Source organism: Pongo abelii, chromosome 4, assembly GCF_028885655.2.
Source record: "Pongo abelii isolate AG06213 chromosome 4, NHGRI_mPonAbe1-v2.0_pri, whole genome shotgun sequence".
NCBI classification, from domain to species: domain Eukaryota; kingdom Metazoa; phylum Chordata; class Mammalia; order Primates; family Hominidae; genus Pongo; species Pongo abelii.
Genome location: NC_071989.2, coordinates 78,573,826 through 78,595,533, shown reverse-complemented (window position 1 = coordinate 78,595,533; position 21,708 = coordinate 78,573,826). Strand labels below are relative to the sequence as shown.

The following is a 21,708-nucleotide window of genomic DNA, read 5'->3' as shown; positions in this document are numbered from 1 at the left end:
CTTTTAATCCTGCTTATGGTCAGAAAATATTCTGATTTCCTACTATGTCTTAGGCCTAGGCAAACAGTATCTGACCTAGCTCTAACTCTTAGAGCAGAACCAAAATACATGACATTTTTTTTAAAGTGACATTTTATTTCCATTTTAAGACTATGTGATATCCAACAGATTTTAAAAATGTAAAAATTTCTTACTTTTACAATATAGAATTTTCCCCAAAGCTCTGAAGAGAAACAGAGAAACATCTTTGCCACCAATAGCTTGGACCTCTTGATTTTCAAAAACCCTATCAGGTTTTTTTCTTTGTTTTGATTTTGACAGCACAGCATCCGATTTTAAAGACATTCCTTTTTTCCTTGGCCATAAGTTGTTTTCTCCTGAGTAACATACGTCCAAGTGACAATATTTAAATTAAAATACGAGAATTAAAACTAAGAACACTTCAGATATAGTTACACTAAATATTCTAATTACAATATGTTTTCCAAATAAACAAAAATTATAAATGACATTAACTGAGTCGGCATCCTCTTTGGGTTACTAACATTAAAATGGAATAAAGTATTATCTGAAAGTTATTTCATAATGCAGATTTCAAACTTTCACATGCACAATAGCCCAATCTCTAATATATGTTGACATTCCTGATCCAAAAATTCATACTCCAAAATGCTCCAAAATATGAAACTTGCAGTGCCAACATGATGCTCAAAGGAAATGTTCATTGGAGCACTTTGTATTTCAGATTTTCAGACGAGGGATTTTCAATTCGTATAATGCAAATATTCCAAAATCTAAAAAAAATCTGCAATCCTTCTATTCCCAAAAATTGCAAATAAAGGATATTCAACCTGTACAGTCACATTGCCTTGGTTTCTCATCGTGTTATGTGCAAGGTACTGTTCTTGGCATGTGATACATACGAATTTAATCTTCATAACAACCCTGTGAAGGGAGAATTTTTTTTTTTTTTTTTTTTTTGAGATGGAGTCTCGCTCTGTTGCCTAGGCTGGAGTGCAGTGGTGTGATCTTGGCTCACCACAACCTCTGCCTCCTGGGTTCAAGTGATGCTCCTGCCTCAGCCTCCCAAGCAGCTAGAATTATAGGCGTATGACTGGCTAAATTTTTGTATTTTTAGCAGAGATGGGGTTTCACCATGTTGGTCAGGCTGGTCACGACCTCCCAACCACATGAATTGGCCTCCCCAAGCGCTGGGATTACAGGCATGAGCCACCATGCCCGGCCTTTTTTTTTTTTTTTTTTTTTTGACACACGGTCTGGCTCTATTACCCAGGCTGGAGTACAGTGGCACAATCATAGCTCACTGAAGCCTCAACCTCCAGGCTCAAGTGATCCTCCCCCCTCAGCCTCTCAAGTAGCCGGCACTACATGCACCATCATGCTGGCTATATATATATATATATATATATATATATATATATATTTTTTTTTTTTTTTTTTTTTAATTAGAGATGAGGCCTCGCTATGTTGCCCAGGCTGGTATCAGACTCTTGAGGTTGAAGCTTTCTTCCACCTCAGTTTCCTATGGTGTTGGGATAACAGGGGAGAGCCACTGTACCTGACCAATTATTATTAGACAGTTAATGAAATGAGATACAAAGAGGTGAAGTCATTGGCTCAAGGTCATCAGTGAGTGAATGACTGGAATCCAGGCAGCCTGGTTCTGCAATCTATGTTTAACAACCTCTCTATTGATGTTGAGAGTATCCAATTTATGAATATGCATGTGATCAAATTTCTTGGGTTTTTATTTTTTTCCTTAATTTTTTTGTAGAGACAAGGTCTTGCTATGTTGCCCAGGCTGGTTTCAAACTCCTAGGCTCAAGTGATCCACCCACCTTGGCTTCAGGCATGAGTCACCATGCCTGCCCCAAGTTTCATTTTTAAGTCTACTATTTAGAACTCAAGAGTGCATGGTTTAAAAGCTACCTCGAACAGCAGAAAGAGCACAGGATCTGGATTTGAATCAAAGTACTGTCTATCTCATCAGGTTGATATGAGAATTAAATGAAAAAAACATAATTGCTAACATAGTTCCTGGCCCACTCTTTGATGTCAATTGTCAACGTTAAGCATTAAGTAGTCTGCTAAATGCCTTCTGAAGGAGGACTATGCAGTAAACGATGATCATTACAGTAAAAATGTAACTCACTGCCATTAGTGAAACTATCTTTTTACTACATCTTTCTACATATTAACAGGAAATTTATTAAACATATCTCATAAATTTATACTTTTTAATATTAACAGGAAATAAATTTATTAAACATATCTCATAAATTATTGTAAAAATAATTTCAGGCCAGATGCAGTGGCTCACGCCTGTAATCCCAGCACTTTGGGAGGCCGAGGCGGGCGGATCACGAGGTCAGGAGATCGCAACCATCCTGGCTAAGACAGTGAAACCCCGTCTCTATTAAAAATACAAAAAAATTAGCTGGGCGTGGTGGCAGCTGCCTGTAGTCCCAGCTACTCAGGAGGCTGAGGCAGGAGAATGGCGTGAACCTGGGAGGCGGAGCTTGCAATGAGCCAAGATCACGCCACTGCACTCCAGCCTGGGCGGCAGAGCGAGACTCCGTCTCAAAATAAATAATAATAATAATAATGTCAAAAGTAAACCTACCTCAGCACAGTATTATTAAACTGATAAATGGCTGGCCATTTATTGAACACTTAATATGAATCAAGCACTGTAAGAAGCACTCTATAGGTATCACCTCACATATTCTTCATAGAACCCTAAGAGGTAAGTGTTCACATAAAAGGTGAGAAAACAGAGGCACAGAAAGATAAGAGTCACCTGCATAGGCCTATATAACTGTAAGTGGCAGAGGCAGAATTTTTATCCAGGAAATCTCGTTCTAAATTAACTTTGAAAGGTTAACTATCTCAAACAGAAACAAGGATATATACTAAGACATATTCATAGAAGGGTATGTATGGATGTGTATATATTTAATTTTAAGCCACTGTCTCAGTAATAAAGAAGGATAAATAGGTATAGACCAAATGTAAGTTAAAATGTTTGATTTCATTGAATGAATTAAGAGAAAGTCAGTCATCTATATAATGCCACATGACTGTATCTTCCATAGTTACCTTTTGAAGAAGAAAACTGGAGGCTGTTTATTGCACTTCTGATATCACCAGAACATCCTTGACAGAGCAACTCTAGAGAAGTTTTGTCAGGGACAGTAATTTTTCCTCCATTCTAAAATAAGAAAATTAAATTTAAAAAAAAGTATTTTCTTAAAAATAACAACAACAAAAAACCCCAACCTATTTTCTAAACTTAATTAAAGTAAATTAGATTCTTTTAAACTTAAATACTAAAAAGGGCTGGGCACGGTGGCACATTCCTATAATCTCAACAATTTGGGAGACTGAGGCAGGAGGATCACTTGAGCTCAGGAGTCTGAGACCAGCCTAGGCAAGGTAGTAAGAACTTCTCTCTACAAAAAATCAAAACGATTAGCTGGGCATGGTGGCATGCGCCTGTAGTCCCTGCTACTTGGGAGGCTGAAATGGGAGGATCACTTGAGACCTGGAGATGAAGGCTGCAGTGAGCTATGATCTTGCCACTGCACTCCAGCCTGGGCAATAGAGCCAGAAAAAAAAATTATCTTAAAATAATAATAAAAAACTAAAAAGCCTTCATGCTAAACACTGATCTATGAATGGTACAAGCTTCAATGACTTGTTACAGTTTAAGGTATACTTTCAGGAAATATTAAATACTGTATTATTTTACTTTTTCACTTTGACCAGGTTGTATTTTGAAGTTTTTACTCTTTCTCACTACATACACACAGATATATAACAACATATATGTGTACACACAAAAAAACCCTCAAAATGCAACAGACTGTGATAAAATTAAATATACACAAAATAATCTAACAAATTTATGAAATTTACATGAAAATTCCTTTAATAGGGTTTTCAACACATTATACAGTCTGGTGAGGATGAAAAAACCACAGTTACACAAATTATTTCTTCTTCTTCTTCTTTTTTAAACCAGAGCCACTTGAACTCATCAATTCACTAAAAAAAAAATTTTTGTTTTGACACAAGGTCTATTATATCACACCTGGGCTGGTCTTGAGCTCCCAGGCTCAACCAATCCTACCACCGCTGTCAGCCTTTGTAGCTGGGACTACAGGCATGCACCATGGCTCAATTTGCAGTTCTCATGCTTATAGCAGAGAATGTAGATGTTTTTTTAGAGACAGGGTCTAGCTCTGTCCATGACAGACTACAGTCATGTCATCTACATCACTGCAGCCTCAAACTCCTCTAGGCTCCAGCGATCATCCTGTCTCAGGCTTCTGAGTAGCTGGGACTACAGGAGCACACCACCATGCCCAGGTAATTTTTTTTTTTTCGGGATACAGAGTTTCGCTCTTGTTGCCCAGGCTGGAGTGAAGTAGCGCAATCTTGGCTCACTGCAACCTCCACCCGCTGGGTTCAAGCTATTCTCCTGCCTCAGCTTCCTGAGTAGCTGGGATTATAGGTACCTGCCACCACACCCGGCTAATTTTTGTATTTTTATTTGAGATGGGGTTTCGCCTGTTGGCCAGGCTGGTCACGAACTCCTGACCTCAGGTGATACACCCACCTTGGCCTCCCAAAGTGCTAGGATTACAGGCCTGAGCCACCACACCTGACCCATTAAATATTTTCAAAACACTAATGGCATAATAATTCATCACAGTAATTGCTTCCTATATCATTGGACTCAGTTTGTTTCTCATTTTTCACTATTAATATCTGTTATTTATTCAGTTAGGTGCTCTACACTAACGTGTTTAATCCTCAAAACAACCTCTCCCTTGGAGATTTCCCTCAGTTCCTGTGGTCCTAGCAGTGCAACAAAAATTATGTTTCATGCAAGATTTGGTTGATTTATACCAATAGGATTCCCTAAAACCATGACGCTGGGAGCAGAAGGTCCATCAATTTTTTTTAACATTATCTTGATTTGAAATATAGAAAAAATGACGTACTAAAAGTGAAAAGAAGCTGGGCACAGAGGCTCATGCCTGAAATCTCAGCACTTTCAGAGGCTGAGGAGGGAGGATCACTTGAGCCAGGAATTCAAGACCAGCCTGGGCAATACAGAGAGACCCTGTCTCTGAAAAAAATTAAAAAATTAGCCAGGCATGGTGGTACCAGCCTGTAGTCCCAGCTGCTTGGGAGGCTGAGGTGGGAGGAACACTTGAGCCCAAGAGGTCGAGGCTGCAGTGAGCCATGATTATGCTACTGTAGTCCAGCCTGAGCAACAGAGTGAGACCCTGTCTCCAAAAAAAAAAAAAAAAAAGTGACAACAGCTGTATATGAATGTAAATAGACTTTACAATACTGAAGTGTATATTTGAAAATGGTTAAGATGATAAATTTTATGATACATGTTTTTCACCACAATTAAAAAGAATGCGAAAATAAAAAAGTGACAACAGGAAGAGTTGAATTGTTGATAACTACCATACCTACATGCCAGAAAACATTTTCTTGATGACAGACACAATTTAGAACAGTAAACCAAGCAAAGGAAAAATTTACCTCAATGTGAAAGTGAAAGTTTAATAGTAGAAAAATGTTAAAGATTTTTAAAATCAGTATTTCCTACATTTGCTAAAATGACATGCCTTATGAGTATAATAAGATGTTTTAATTCTAAAAAATTAAAATAATACTCCTTCAGTTTACACAATACTATTTAAGCTAGGCTTTCTACAGTTATCAAGTAAGGTTTAATTAATCAGAGACTTACCTTGTTAGCTTCTATAGTCACTATTCGATTAAGAAATTTCATCATAATTGTTGGTGCCACAGGGTTGAAACTAAAAGTTTTATAAAGAAAGACAGCAGTTAAATGATTAATTTAAAAACATAATATGTATGTGACCTTTATAAGCAGAAATTTCTTTCTTACCTAATATTTGAGATAGAACACTCTTCCTGAATTTCTTTGGGAAACAATAACCTTTGATTATTATCTCCACTGAGACTGTCCGAGATTATAAATATAAGAGGACATCGACCAATCCTCACATACTTCCTAAAATAACAAAATACAGCAATGTTGCAATTTAAGCCACTTCTCATTTAATTTGGAGTTTTAGAATACTTCACTGAAACCTACCTTAGAACTTCATGTAAAGTATGAGAATCCCGATAAAACTGGTTAGGTAAATCCTATTGAAAACAAAAAATAAATAATAGTATAGTTTTATTCCATTGCAAATTTATTTTTCAAATTTATATTTATTGAGATAGGCAAAAATATATTTATTCAATGTATTTTAAACAGAACTTTCATAGAAGTGAAAGGAAACATGAAATAGATGATATCTGAAACAGTAATATACATCAATGGGGATCCCAATTTTTAGACCAAATTTCTTTGGGTTGCTTTCCAGTTACAGTATTTTCACTAGGAAGTAATTTTCCAAACTTTTCTTTTGTTTTTCTATACTTAAACCATTAAAATTTATAACATTCCTTATCCTACAGCTATTCCATTCAAGTTTACTAAAAGAGACTTTAGGTTTCTACTATTACAAAGTCTTTGTTTCGTATTTTACCAATATCACTACTACAGAGACAGTTAACGTTATCATGTAAGATACATCTCACAATTGTTTAGTCAATAGCTACAGCAAAATTTTAAAAGTTGGCTGGGTGTGGTGGCTCACATGTGTAATCTTAGCACTTGGGAGGCCAAGGCGGGCGGATTACCTTGAGGTCAGGAGTTTGAGACCAGCCTGGCCAACGTGGCAAAACTCCATCTCTACTAAATATACAAAAATTAGGCCAGCATGGTGGCAGGTTCCGGTAATCCCCACTACTCGGGGGAGGCTGAGGCATGAGAATTGTTTCAACCCAGGAGGCGGAGGTGGCAGTGAGCCAAGGCTACACCACTGCACTCCAGCCTAGGGGTTAAAGCGAGACTCTGTCTCAAAAAAAAAGATTTTAGGCCAGGCATGGTGGCTCACGCCTGTAATCCCAGCACTTTGGGAGGCCATGGCGGGCATATCATGAGGTCAGGAGATGAAGACCATCCTGGCTAACACAGTGAAACCCATCTCTACTAAAAAATACAAAAAATTAGCCAGGCGTGGTGGCGGGCGCCTGTAGTCCCAGCTACTTGGGAGGCTGAGGCAGGAGAATGGTGTGAACCTGGGAGGCGGAGCTTTCAGTGAGCTGAGATCGCGCCACTGCACTCCAGCCTGGGTGACAGTGACACAGCAAGACTCCGTCTCAAAAAAAAAAAAAAGATTTTGAAAGTTGTCCTTACTTCAACCAGAATTATCTTCTTATCAGTTCTCAGATCATCTCCAAGCATTTGTAACTTGTTATACTTTGTCGCTCTTAGTAGAAACTCTTTGAAAACTGCTATCTGAGACTGATAGGGAAACATATGGAAGCTTGATTCTGAAAGGAAACACATAACCACTTTTATTTTCAACAAATTATATACATTGATATTATACATCTGTATGTACACACACACATACTTGATGCATCTCACAATACTGTAGACTGTTTCCTAATTAGGAAAAATCATTTAAATTTAAAGTAGGATATTCCTTTCAAAAGACAAGAGTCAACATGTAGCCAGGCGCAGTGGCTCACGCCTGTAATCCCAGCACTTTGGGAGGCCGAGGTGGGTGGATCGCTTGACCTCAGGAATTCAAGAGCAGCCTGGGCAACATGGTGAAACCCGGTCTCTACAAAAAAATACAAAAATTAGCCAGGTGTGGAGGCTTGTGCCTGTAGTTCTGGCTACTTGCAGGGTTGAGGCAGGGGGTGGGGGTAATAGCTTGAGCCCAGGAGGTGGAGGTTGCAGTGAGCCAAGATTGTGTCACTGCACTCCAGCCTGGGTGACAGAGTGAGACCCTGTGTAATATGGAGTTAACTGACCTAAGAACACAGCTGTCAGTTTAACATTCATATAATTGGTAAAAATATTTATGACTGTGGCCTACCCAATGAAGAATCTCTAAATGAGTTCAAGCCTATAAATGAATTACCTTCAGTGATAAGGGTTTGATGTTTGTTTGTTCTGAGACAGAATCTCGCTCTGTCGCCCAGGCTGGAGCGCAGTGGCGTAATCTTGGCTCACTGCAACCTCCACCTCCCAGGTTCAAGCGATTCTCCTGCCTCAGCCTCCTGAGTAGCTGGGATTACAGGAACGCACCACCACACCTGGCTAATTATTGAATTTTTAGTAGAGACAGGGTTTCTCCATGTTGGTCAGGCTGGAGTGATAAAGGTTTAACAACAAAAACAGAATAACTGATTAGTGAACTTGAGAATGAGGGAAGCTCTCTGAAGGCATGTTTCATATTGAAGACTGTTTAAGTTAAAGCTTATCAGACTGTCAAAAGTAATGCCACTATTTAGAAAGCAGTAAAAGCCAGATGCAGGAACACACGTCTGTAGTCCCAGCTACTCCAGAGGTTGGGTCATGAGAATCCCTTAAACGCTTAAGAAGTTCATTCTAGACAATACAGTGAGACTTTGTCTCTTAAAAAAATAATAATAATGGGCCGGGCGTGGTGGCTCACGCCTGTAATCCCAGCACTTTTGGAGGCTGAGGTGGTTGGATCACCTGAGGTCAGGGGTTCGAAAACAACCCGACCAACATGGTGAAACCCCATCTCTACTAAAAAATACAAAAATAAGCTGGGCATGGTGGTGGGCGCCTGTAATCCCAGCTACTTGGGAGGCTGAGTCAGGAGAATCGCTTGAACCCAGGAGGTGGAGCTTGCAGTGAGACAAACCACTGCACTCCAGCCTGGGTGACAGAGCAAGACTCCATCTCAAATAATAATAATAATAATAGTAATAATAATAATAAAGAAAAGAAAACAGTAAAAGCCCCAGCAGGATGGAATACTAGTAGCACAAGGGAGTGCATTAAAGAAGAGTCCAGAGAAGGGATTTTGAGGAAACTCCACATTAAAATCATCCTTCTACAGAACCCTTTTCCCTTCAAAATGGCCTAGGAGATTTGGCTATCCCTAGTTTCACCACCTAGAGTTGCAATATGAAAAACTATGAAAGATAAAAATGATAGTGCTAAGGTACATAAGCATATGCATGAACTTATAACGTATTACATCTTTAAATTGGTACTATTGCCACACATGGTAGCTCACGCCTATAATCCCAGCACTTTGGGAGGCAGAGGCAGGTGGATCACTTGAGGCCAGGAGTTCAAGACCAGCCTGGCTAACATGGCAAAACCCCATCTCTACTAAAAATACAAAAACTAGCTGGGTGTGGTGGCACATGCCTCTAATCCCAGCTACTCAGGAGGCTGAGGCATGAGAATAACTTGAGTCTGGGAGGCAGAGGTTGTACTCCAGCCTGGGCGACAAGAGTGAGACTCTGTCTCAAAAAAAATAAAAATAAATAAATAAAATTGTTACTATTATCAATTTTTAAATCGTTATCTTAAGGCCTCCTTCCAAATTCCAAAGACATCTTTGCCTTTTGCTTTCATTTGATATTGTTCTAACAGGTACTTACTGATCTAAGCTATCTTGTTGAGGGGCAAGTTCTTTTTAACACATCTTAAGGCTTGATTTAACAAATAAAATATCTTAGTTAATACTGTCTAACCTTTGCCTTTTGCTTTCATCTTTGCCTTTTGCTTTCATTTGATATTGTTCTAACAGGTACTTACTGATCTAAGCTATCTTGTTGAGGGGCAAGTTCTTTTTAACACATCTTAAGGCTTGATTTAACAAATAAAATATCTTAGTTAATACTGTCTAACCTCCTAGCCAGATCTTAGAAAAAAAGTAGATAAATAATGCAAACAGAAGAATATGTTAACAAAACAGTTAAGACTTAATCTTCAAAAAATTCCATTCTCTTCCATTGGACACATGCTTTCTTTCCTTCTCCTGAAATAACTTTTATTTATTTATTTTTTGAGACAGTGTCTCATTCTGTTGCCCAGGCTGGAGCACGATGGCACCACTATAGATCACTGCAACCTTGAACTCATGGGCTCAAGTGACCCTCACACCTCAGCCCTTGAGTAGTTAGAACTACAGGTGCACAACACTATACCTAGCTAATTTTTTTATTTTTGTAGACAGGGTCTTTGTATGTTGCCCAGCCTGGTCTTTAACTCCTGGCCTGAAGCAATCCTCCTGCCTCAGCCTCCCATGTGAGAGCCATCGCACCTGGCCTGTGAAATTCCATCCCTCTGAAAGCGAGAAGGATGGGAAAAAATGCACTCATAGAACTTTATCTGAAAGCTCCCTTAAGCACAGGTTTTCCCCGCTACTTCCACTACCTTCACAGCAAATCTTACCAGTATTAAACATCCCCTTGAAATCATCTTTTTGGAAGTCTGGTAAAACTGGATTAATCCACTCTTGTACTTGAATACCATGCTCCTTTGATAGTATTTTTATGGTCGTTGTCTTTCCACATCCAGGAGGACCTGTTATTAATAAAATAGATCCACCCTAAAATCAAATACAAATATTAATTAAAAACCAAAATTATTGGAATGCTAGAATATTATTTCTGACTCTTCATTCTAAATATTATTTATTTACTTCTATAAATATTTGCTGACTGTCTCATATAAGCACATTAAGTTTCATAATAATGCTTGCTGGAATAAACCAGCTTTATTTTTTTCTTTTTTTAAAATTGCCTTTTTCCCCCCTTTTCCATACAAAAACATCTGCAAATATGGAAATAAGAGAATCTTAATTCTTCAACTCTAAATTCCGCTTCTGATAATTTCTCAATTTTTGCATTATGTCCCTTCCAAGGACCATTTAGTAGCCAAATACTAAACTTTGGCTAAATTAGGGAGGTGATGTCTGAAACAAAGATTTTTAGAGGTTACCTGAACTCATAAAATTTATTCTTTTTTCTTTTTTGAGACGGAGTCTTGCTCTTTCACCCAGGCTAGAGTGCAGTGGTGCAATCTCGGCTCACTGCAAGCTCCGCCTCCTGGGTTCATGCCATTCTCCTGCCTCAGCCACCCGAGTAGCTGGGACTACAGGCGCCCGCCACCACGCCCGGCTAATTTTTTTGTATTTTTAGTAGAGACAGGGCTTCACTGTGTTAGCCAGGATGGTCTCGATCTCCTGACCTCGTGATTTGCCCGCCATGGCCTCCCAAAGTGCTGGGATTACAGGTGTGAGCCACTGCTCCCAGCAAAATTTATTCTTAATACAGACATCTCATTGGATGATATAAGTTACTGTTATACAAATAAAATATTCTTACGGAAAGACCTCAGTTTGGTTATTAGATTCTTTAAGAAATGCATATTAAGACACATATTTGGGAAGAGCATGGCGGCTCACACCTGAAATCCCAGCATTTTGGGAGGCTGAGGCAGGCAGATTCCTTGAGCCCAGGAGTTTGAGACCAGCCTGGTCAACATGGCAAAACCCTGTCTCTACAAAAAAAATACAAAAAATTAGCTGGGCATGGTGGTGTGCGCCTATAGTCCCAGTTGGTCAGGAGGCTGAGGTGGAAGAATCACTTGAGCCTGGAAGGTGGAGGCTGCAATGAGCCAAGATTGTGCCACTGCACTCCATCCTGCACATTAGAGTGAGATCTTGTCTCAAAAAAAAAAAAAAGGAAAAAAAAGAAACATATTTACCAGAGATAGGACTCTAACAAGAAACTAGAGGTTGTGGATCCCAGTAACATTCCCGCATACTGTAAATTTGATTTTAAAAAAAAAAAATTTAAAGCTACAGAAATATCAAAAGATTTCCTACATACAATGGTAGGCTATAATTCTTGTTTGTTTTCCTTTAATAAGAACCTATGTACTTGGACAAAGAGAGCCTGCTCTGCTATAACTCATGCTCCATAGCGCATGAGTTATAGTGCTATTCACCATGAGTTCAAATTATATTGATCAACAATATACAGTCATGTGCCAGATAATCAACTTTCAGTCAATGATGAACCACATATAAACAGCAGTCTCATAAAATTATAATGGAGCTGAAAAATTCCTAGTAACAATAATGCAAAACATCACTCACGTTTGTGGTAATGCTGGTGTACACACACCTACTGTGCTGTATAAAAGTGTAACACGTATATCTCATTATGTGTAACACATAATGCTTGATAATTATAATAAACAACTATCTTACTAGTTTATGTATTTACAGTGCCCATCTTTATTATTAGAATCTACTTGTTCTTAAAAAAAAAAAAGTTGGCCAGGCACGGTGGCTCACGCCTATAATCCCAGCACTTTGGGAGGCCGAAGCAGGCAGATCATCTGAAGTCAGGAGTTCAAGACCAGCCTGGCCAACATGGAGAAACCTCATCTCTACTAAAAATACAAGAACTACCCAGGCGTGGTGGTGCACTCCTGTAATCCCAGCTACTCAGAAGGCTGAGGCAAGAAAATCGCTTGAACCTGGGAGGCAGAGGTTGCAGTGAGCCAAAATCGCGCCACTGCACTCCAGCCTGGGCGACAAGAGTGAAACTCTGTCAAAAAAAAAAAAAAAAAAATTTAACTATAAAACAGCCTCAGGCAAGTCCTTCAGGAGGTACTGCAGAAGAAGGCACTGTTGTCATAAGAGATGACAGCTCCTTACGTGTTGTTGCCTCTGAAGACCTTCCAGTGGACAAGATGTAGAGGTGGAAGACAGTGCTATTAATGATCCTAATCCTGTGTAGACCTAGGCTAATAGGTGTGTTTGTGTCTTCATTTCTAATTTTAAAAGAAGCTTAAAATTTTTTTTAAATTAATAGAAAAGAAGTTTATAAAGATATAAAGACAAAATATTTTTGCACAGCCGTACCATTTATTTGTGTTTTAAGCTAAGTGTTATTATCAAAGAATCTAAAAGTTTATAAAGTAAAAAAGCTACAGAAAGTCCTCACATGGCCTTTACAAAAAGTTCCAGTAAGTGAAGGTTAATTTATTAAATAAAAAACTTTTTAAGTTTATTGTAGCCTAAGTGTACAATGTTTATAAAAGTCTACAATAGTGCACAGTAATGTCCTTAGACTGTCACCAACCACTCACACTTACTGACTTAACCATCGTCCAGTCCAAGCTCCGTTCATGGTAAGTTCCCTATATAAATGTATAATAGCACTTTTTTATCTTTTATAACCATGTTTTTATCAAACTTTTTTTTTTTGAGACAAAGTCTCTGTTCTGTTGCCCAGGCAGGGGCGCAGTGGCACTATCTCAGCTCACTGCAACTTCTGCCACCCAGTTTCAAGTGATTCTTGTGCCTCCCGTATAGCTGGGACTACAGGCACACACCACCATGCCTGGCTAATTTTTGCATTTTTAGTAGAGATGGGGTTTCACCATGTTGGCCAGGCTGGTCTCGAATTCCTGACGTCAGGTAATCCACCCATCTCGACCTCCCAAAGTGCTGGGATTATAGGCCTGAGCCACCAAGCCCGGCCTTTTTACTATACTTTTTAACGGTATGCTTTAGGTATGTTTATTTACACATATAGTTCCCACTGTGTTATAATTGCCTACAGTATTCAATACAGTAACAAGCTATACAAGTTTGTAGCATAGGAGCAAGAGGCTATACCATATAGCCTAGGTGGAGGTTTATGTAAGTACACTCTATGATATTCTCACAACAATGAAGTCACCTAATGACACATTTCCCAGAATGTATCCCCATTATTAATTGAAGCATGACTGAACATTAAATAACTTTAAATAAAAACACATATAAAACAAGGCTATATATTGATGGGTTGACAAAAATGTTGTTACCAGAGGTTTGCAAAAACCTAATTTAGTGTTTTTCTTAGAAATAATGGTTCAGTATTTGCTAATTCAGCAACTTTACAGAACGTAACTACCTTGAATAATGAGAACTATAATACCAGACAGATCACTTCTTTACAAAGAAAAAGAAGCCTATGCACGGGTATTATACATTTTTCTCATGTAATAATATACTTAAGTGCCTGTTTTCTGACAGACTGGGTATAGCTACATAGCAAGTTTCCCTTCCAGTAAGAGAACTAGGAGGTAGTTTCTTATCAGGACATCATAATGTGAAGAATTTTGTTAATCCCATTTGTCTACACTGTAACAGAGTTTTACTGAATTTTGAAGGAAAGAAGCTGTCCTGAAAAATTAAACTCTCCAAATATTTGGTATATTGTATTTAAAATAAATTTTGAAAAGTAAATTTAGTTTGCCCATTGATAAATCTAGATCTTACCACCTTTTTTGAATAGGAACATTTTCTAATTACTGACATCACTGAAACTTCTGTAAAATAAAGGGTAAGTGATTTGGGCCAGGCATGGTGTGGCTCATGCCTATTAATTCTGACACTGTGGGATGCCAATGTGGGAGGTCTACTTGAGGTCAGGAATTCAAGACCAGCGTGGGCAACACCATAAGATCCCATCTCTACAAAAATTTTTTTTTTTAATTAGCCAGATGTGGTGGCACAGGCTTGCAGTCCCCAGCTACTGAGGAAGCTGAGGTGGGAGGACTGCTTGAGCCCAGGAGTTCAAGGCTGCAGTGAGCTATGACAGCACCTCTGCAACCCAGTGTAGGCAACCGTCTCTAGCAAGACCCTGTCTCTAAAAAATTAAATAAACAAATAAATAGAGTATATGATTAAAGTCCAACTCCTTAGGGGGAAACTTTTGAAACCATAAATACTTTTCCCAATACCTATATATATATATATGTACATATATACCTAAGTTTATCCAACTGGTAGACTAATAATAGTAACACCAATGTAGGTTTATGACGTGATAATGTTTATACTGACAGAGTATTGCTAACTGAGAAAACACAATGGACACTGAAAAATAAAAACTATTAGCTAAGCTGACCAAAAACAAATCAATGAGAAAAAGCTTGGATGTAAGAGGTGTGTCAGATAGACTGCCCAAAAATCTGTATTCAGAGACGAGACGAGATTTCTATGAAACATCAGAGGAATACCAATGCTGACACTGAAAATCCATCTTGAATTCATGATCTTAGCCCTAAACCAAAAGGTTTAGATCCACAGGCCAGAAAGAAAGGAGCTTGGTTCAAGAGAAAAGGATTGGCTGGGTGTGATGACTCACACCTGCAATCCCAGCACTTAGGGAAGCCGAGGCGGGTAAATCACCTGAGGTCAGGAGTTCAAGACCAGCCTGGCCAACACGGTGAAACCCTGTCTCTATTAAAAATACAAAAATTAGCTGGGTGTGGTGGCACATGCCTGTAATTCCAGCTACTCGGGAGGCTGAGGTAGGAGAATCGCTTGAACCCAGGAGGCAGAGGTTGCAGTGAGCCAAGATCATGCCATTGCATTCCAGCCTGTGCGACAAAGCAAGACTCTCTCAAAAAAAAAAAAAAAGAGAAGGATCTGTTACCATCAAAGCGACTAAAACACCAACTCCTTCATCTCAAGGCTGAAAACTAAAGGAAATACCTAATGTAAACAATGGACTCTGGGTGTTAGTGATGTGTCAACGTAGGTTCATCAATTTTAACAAATGTACTACCCTGGTGAGGGAAGGTTAGTAATGGGAGAAGGCTATGCATGTATGGGGGCAGGGCATATGAGGTACATCTCTGTACCTTCTACCCAATTTGGCTGTGAACCTAAAACTGCTCCAAAAATAAGTCTATTTTTTAAAAAAGGAAAAGATACAAAACTTATCCTGCCTTTCTAGTTGGAAATGTATTTCAAGGTAACTAAACAACCCTAGCTAGTAATGGCAAACTTTTCTTTGTAGAAAAATGCCAGTAATAACTGTAGAAATAACAGAACTATAAGAAAGTCACTACTGTACAACTCTAATAAAATAAGTGATTCAGGCAAGGATTGAAAAACTGAAGTTACAGCACTTAGGTGGACGACTGATGGAGAACTGGGCACTCACATGCTGCCACAGTATCTCCCCATGGATTATGTGCCAGTTGTGAGGGAAAGTTACTCTACAATGAAGATTTTTGACTTTCATCTCTTTGATCTAGTGACCAAACTTAAGACAGAAGGAGAACCACAAATACTTTCCAATTTGACACCCTATACAACATACAACATGACCTTTATTCTTGCAAAAATGTTCAACTTGAGTCTAATCAAGCCCATGATTCAAAATTTCAGGTTACAGGAAATGCAGGATAGAAGAACAAGTTAATCATCATTAGGAGGAAACAACCTAACAAATCCAGTGTGAGACTTCTACAAGTCAACCAGCCTGGTCTCCTTCATAAGTCAGTGCCTTGGAGAAAAGAAAGGGTTAGTAAACTATTATTAGATTCAGGGGAAAAAAAAAGGCCTAAGATATATAACAACCAAATGCAACGTGTGAGCCTATCCTGTTTGAAACAAACTAGCTACAAAAGACATTTTGGGGACAAATGCAGAAACGTGAATATGAATTGATCATTAGACAGCATTAGGGCATCCTGGTTAACTTTGTTAGAGAGAATAATGGTATGCATAATTAATTAGGAAAATCATTTTTTTTAAAAAAACACAGAGACATACTGAAGTATCTAAAAGTCTAACTGAAATGTCACAATGTTTATATTTTACTTTAAAATACTTAAGGGGGAAACAATGAGTATATTCTATATATTTTTTTTATTATTCTATTTTCTTTTATGCTTGAAAAATCTCAAAATAAAAACATTTAAAAAGGGAGACTGATGGAAGGAGAGAATATTCTACCTTGGGGGTTCAAGGTAATTGTGCAGTAAGGAAGTGAAACAAAAAATACCAGTCCAAAATAAATAATGACTGTTTTTGGCTATATTTAGTAGAGAAACTAACATGTAATTTGCCTGCTTTCCTCAGCCTCAGATAATTTGATGTGCTAAATACACTAGCATCCTAATTGGTTTACTGATTCTTTATGCTAACAATAAGACATAAAGAAAAAGAGTTACAAATAAAGGGGAAAACTCAAAGTCTCTGAGTCTTTTAGTCAAGTTGGAAGTAGTAAAGTCAGGAAGCTTTCTTTTTCGCTTTTTGTTTTGTTTTGCTTTTTACGGTTTTTGGTATTGCTCTGTTGCCCAGGCTAGAGTGTACTAGTGTGATCACAGCTCACTGCAGCTTCCACCTCCTGGGCTCAGGCGATCCTCCCACCTCAGCCTCCCAAGTAGCTGAGACCAGAGGCATGCACCACAATGCCCAGCTAATTAGCTGTAGAGACAGTCTCCCTATGTTGCCCAGGCTGCTCTCGAACTCCTGGGCTCAAGTGATCCTCCTGCCTTGGCCTCCCAAAGTGCTGGGATTACAGGCATGAGTCACCATGCCCCACTTGGGAGCTTTCTACTGGAGGAGATCTAGACTTACTTTGAGCAAAATCATCATAAAACTTTAACTTCTAACAACACACTGTAAGTCAGAAAAATATTTGATGTTAAATATTTAAAAACACATTTCTTAGTTACCTGTTTTGGTTGCCTTTCTAAGACTTGAGCTTTTAACCAGGTTTCAACTTCTTCAATTTTCTTTTTATGCACAGCAAGTTCATGCTACAACAAAAATTTCAAATTTAAAACAAAACCTCTTAACTGAAGATTTTTTGGTACATCAGCACATATGAACCTAAGCATTATTAACGAAAAGAAGTAGCAAATCAGTAACAATCTATATAATATAATGATCCTTTTGATTATACTTGAATTTTTATACTTATGGAAAAATTATATTCTTAAGTTGATACCTCTGTATGATAATTTTGGCAAGTTTGCAGTTATAACATTTTTTAAAATTCAGAAATACATTTTGAGAAGACAGTAGAGAGGAGTATTACATTTAGTACAAAAATTTTTAAAAAGATCAATTCTGTGTTGGGATTAAATTAAATCTAAGACAACTAATCATACAACTTTAGAATAACTATTGAGAAAAATCTGAGCCTTGGAAAATAAAAAAATCCAGAACTTTTTCTAACACTTAGAGATTCTTATGAGTAAAAAATCTGAAAATGTACATCCCTCTGCTTCCCATCCACCCTTGTGCACCCTGAAATTAAATTATGTAGATGTCTGCATGCTTTTCAGTACCTGAGTTTCTGGTTTATATTTATCCACCCATGGTTCATTTTCAGACAGATATTCTTTTGAATTTTCTAAACCATAAATCTGTTCTAAGGAAGATAGATTTCCTCTTTTTCTCGCTGGAAATCTGCTGCTTTCTAATGTAGAAGGCCCATTTTTTCTTCTATGACTTGAGTTATTCACACCTAATGATGTGGCAGTAATAGTAGAGACGTCTCTACACTCTAGAAAATCATCAAATGATGGGTCAACCCAGTCTGTTACCTGAAAAAAAAGAAATCATGCAAATATAATCACATTTTCTCCCATCTATTCCCCCAAATAACTGAACTACTCTGGAAACAACATATTCATAAATTTATAATCTTTAAAACTAAAAAAAAAAAAATTTTTTTGAGACCAGGTCTCACTTTGTCACCCAGGCTGGAGTGCAGTGGTATAATCTCAGCTCAAGCAATCCTCCAGCCTCAGCCTGTTGAATAACTGGGACTATAGGCATGCACCACCATGCCCAACTAATTTTTTTGTATTTTTTGTAGAGATGGGTTTTTGCCATGTTGCCCAGGCTGGTCTCAAACAATTCTTGGGCTCAAGTGATCCTCTCACATCAGCCTCCCAAAGAGCTGGGATTAACGGTATAAGCCACCTTACCCAGCCTAAAAATCTTACAAGTTAACTCTTTTTAAATAAAATTCTCTCTGTAATAGTTGTTTTTCTACTTTACAGTAAGTGCAAGTGCATACTTGTCTACTTGACCTTAAAGGAGTAAAGAACATAAACTTATTTTTATTAATTGTAATCTTCCCAGCATAAACACTAGAATGATTTTTTTTAACTCTCTGTAGGATTGAAACATAAATATTAAAATTACCTATTAAAAAAAGCAAAACAAAATAAACAAATGATAATATTTTAACAGAAATAGCAATAAGAGTAACACATCTGCCTTGGCCAGGTTAATACATTCACAAACTAAGAACCATTTCATACATCCAAATAATCCGTATCAGCTTGAAGACTTAGTGAAGATACAGGCCAAAGATCATAACGTTGTAATCTGTAATTATGACTGGATTATATTTTTCTTCAGTGTATGAAGCAACTAATATTTTTATAATTGAGGCAGGCTTTCCAGAGGGGGAACTGTTACTCAGAAATGCCTAGGAATGGTTGGGTGTGGTGGCTCACACCTATAATTCCAGCACATTCAGAGGCAGAGGCAGCAGGATTGCTGAGCCCAGGAGTTTGAGACCAGCTAGCATAACATAGGGAGACCCCAGCTCTACAAAAAATAAAAAATTAGCCAGGCATGGTGGCGCACGCCTGTATTCCCGCTACTTGGGGGGCTAACGTGGGAGAATCACTTGAGCCCGGGAGGTCAAGGTTGCAGTGACCCATGATCATCCCCCTGCACTCCAGCCTGGGCAACAGAGTGAGACCCTGTCTCAAAAAAAAAAAATTTTTTTTGCTAATAATTACAAATAATTAGAAATTAGAAATTTTTACTAGATTTTTTAACACTCTAATAGCATAAATCTAGAAAAATATAGCTTCAGATCTGGTTGTAGAATCTACCGCCTGGCTAACAAAAAGAAACCAAGTTATATATTTCCTTCAAGAATACTCAGCCATAGTTGTGAGCTATTTATTAGACAATGTTTCTCTCTTGAAGAAAATGAACCAGAAGTTGGAGCTGAAAGTAGGCTTAGGGGAGACAATTTGGGGCTTATAAATACTTTATGAATGCTAAGTCACATTTCACTCTTCTTTTAAGACAGAGAGTTAGGAATATTATCGGCAGTGGATTAAAAAAGGAAGACCACTGGAAAAAATTTCAGTCATAGCTACCTGATTCATTTCGTCCTCATCAAAAGATTGTGACTGGTACTATAATTTTGGCCCCTTTCCTCTATATTTTTGAGAGTATGAAAATATCTTTCATTATAGAAAAACTTTCGACAGCAATTCTGATTTGCAAATTATTTATACATTTTATAGTTTCATTTCTTACATAAATGTGGACTCCCATATACTGAAAAAAAGAGAAAGATAAACAGCAAAGTTAAGTAACTTACTTAACAGCAAAGAAAATTTAGAGCCACCACTTAGGGAAATAGCTACCCTGCACGCATGAAACTGTCTGACCCCCATCCCACCTTAACCCCTATCTTGCTGAGAACTGACACACTGAATCACATTACTTCTAAGAAGTAGTGCTTTTGGTTAAGCTATAACACCAACTACCACTCATATTTCTCTCTTCTATGTTCTTTCATTCAAATGTTTTCAGCCTTTGTGACTGGGACTGTAAAACACTTTTTCAAAATTAAGGTTGTGCTTTTAGAGAACACTTGTTTCACAACTTATTACCAGACTTGCTTAAATCATTAATTACAATAGATACTGGGCTCTATTACTTTGATAGCAGTAATAAGTTATTAAGAATATATATAAAAATTTATAATTATTTTAAGGCAATTATTACATGGCCATTCTAGTGTATCATACCTTTGTGGAAGATACCTTTGGTCTAAGAAAAGTTTTTGACATTATAAACTGTAATAGTTCCCATCCGTAGTTTAGGACTTGTAGTACATTAAACTATAATTCACCTAGGGGGGGAAAAAGAAAGAAGCCCTCAAATGAAAAAAAAACTGTAAATGCAGAATTATAATAATAAATGTACACTGATATAATCAACAACACAATAAAGGCTCAAGAACTAGTGAAAAAGAACAGTAAATTTAAGTGATACAAGAAATCAAAATTCTAAAATAATTTTATTTTAATGACTATAATTGTATCAAATAATCTGCTTGTGGTGTTACAAACGGAGTTTTTCACATGAACTCAATGATGTATTAGAAAAAAAAAACAGAAAAAACCCACACATACTATGTACTTACCTTTTGTCATTAAAATTAGGCAATTCTATTTGAGCAATTTTTATACTGAAAATTAAAGTTTTCCTTATTTGAAATTACAGTTGCAGTTCTTCATTTCCAATATTTCCCAAAAAAGTAAAATACCATGAATTCACTTGCTGTGGACGAAGAATTTAAGTCTTACTGTAAAATTTTTGTTTTCATTTGAACATGTTATCAGAAAATTTCTTGGTAACCCTGTGTTTTTCAACCATGTTTTCAAATTCTTAAATGTTTATGCAAACTAGTGAATCAACGATTTTAAGTTAACCAGAAGAAAATTTTAAGGCCTACAAACTTATACACTGGAAAGTATACTGGACTACTTTACGGTTTGGAGGCACACATAGCCTATAAACACCCCGACACACTAGAAAACACATTGTTCAGCCCTCCGCCCCAAATCGTTCACGATTAGAGATTGTGACATTTCAAAAGGTATACAGGTGGAAAAAAAAACACCTATTTGAGTAAATATAGTTTGTAGCTAGAAATAAAAGATGCAGACCAGGGGCCGGACGCGGTGGCTCACGCCTGTAATCCCAGCACTGTGGGAGGATGAGGTGGGCGGATCATCTGAGGTCAGGAGTCTGAGACCAGTCTGGCCAAAACATGGTGAAACCCCGTCTCTATTAAAAATGCAAAAATTAGCCGGGCGTGGTGGTGGGCGCCTGTAATCCCAGCTACTCCGGAGGCTAAGGCAGGAGAATCACTTGAACCCAG

General features: G+C 37.8%; 1 protein-coding gene across 24 annotated transcripts in view; it reads right to left on the bottom strand.

Moving 5' to 3' along the window:
* RAD17 (RAD17 checkpoint clamp loader component) overlaps window positions 1-21,708 on the bottom strand; it is a 45,009-nt gene that overhangs the window by 22,450 nt on the left and 851 nt on the right. For 9 of the 24 annotated variants that reach the window (XM_054555243.2, XM_024246833.3, XM_054555248.2 and 6 more), the window contains 10 exons: window positions 20,570-20,673; window positions 18,068-18,325; window positions 17,450-17,533; window positions 10,361-10,517; window positions 7,325-7,461; window positions 6,170-6,222; window positions 5,960-6,085; window positions 5,798-5,867; window positions 3,121-3,232; window positions 195-377 (listed from right to left, as the gene is read on the bottom strand). In XM_054555243.2, the coding sequence (XP_054411218.1) occupies window positions 195-377; window positions 3,121-3,232; window positions 5,798-5,867; window positions 5,960-6,085; window positions 6,170-6,222; window positions 7,325-7,461; window positions 10,361-10,517; window positions 17,450-17,533; window positions 18,068-18,325; window positions 20,570-20,611 (1,222 nt within the window). In that variant the 5' untranslated portion in view covers window positions 20,612-20,673. 24 annotated transcript variants of the gene reach the window in all.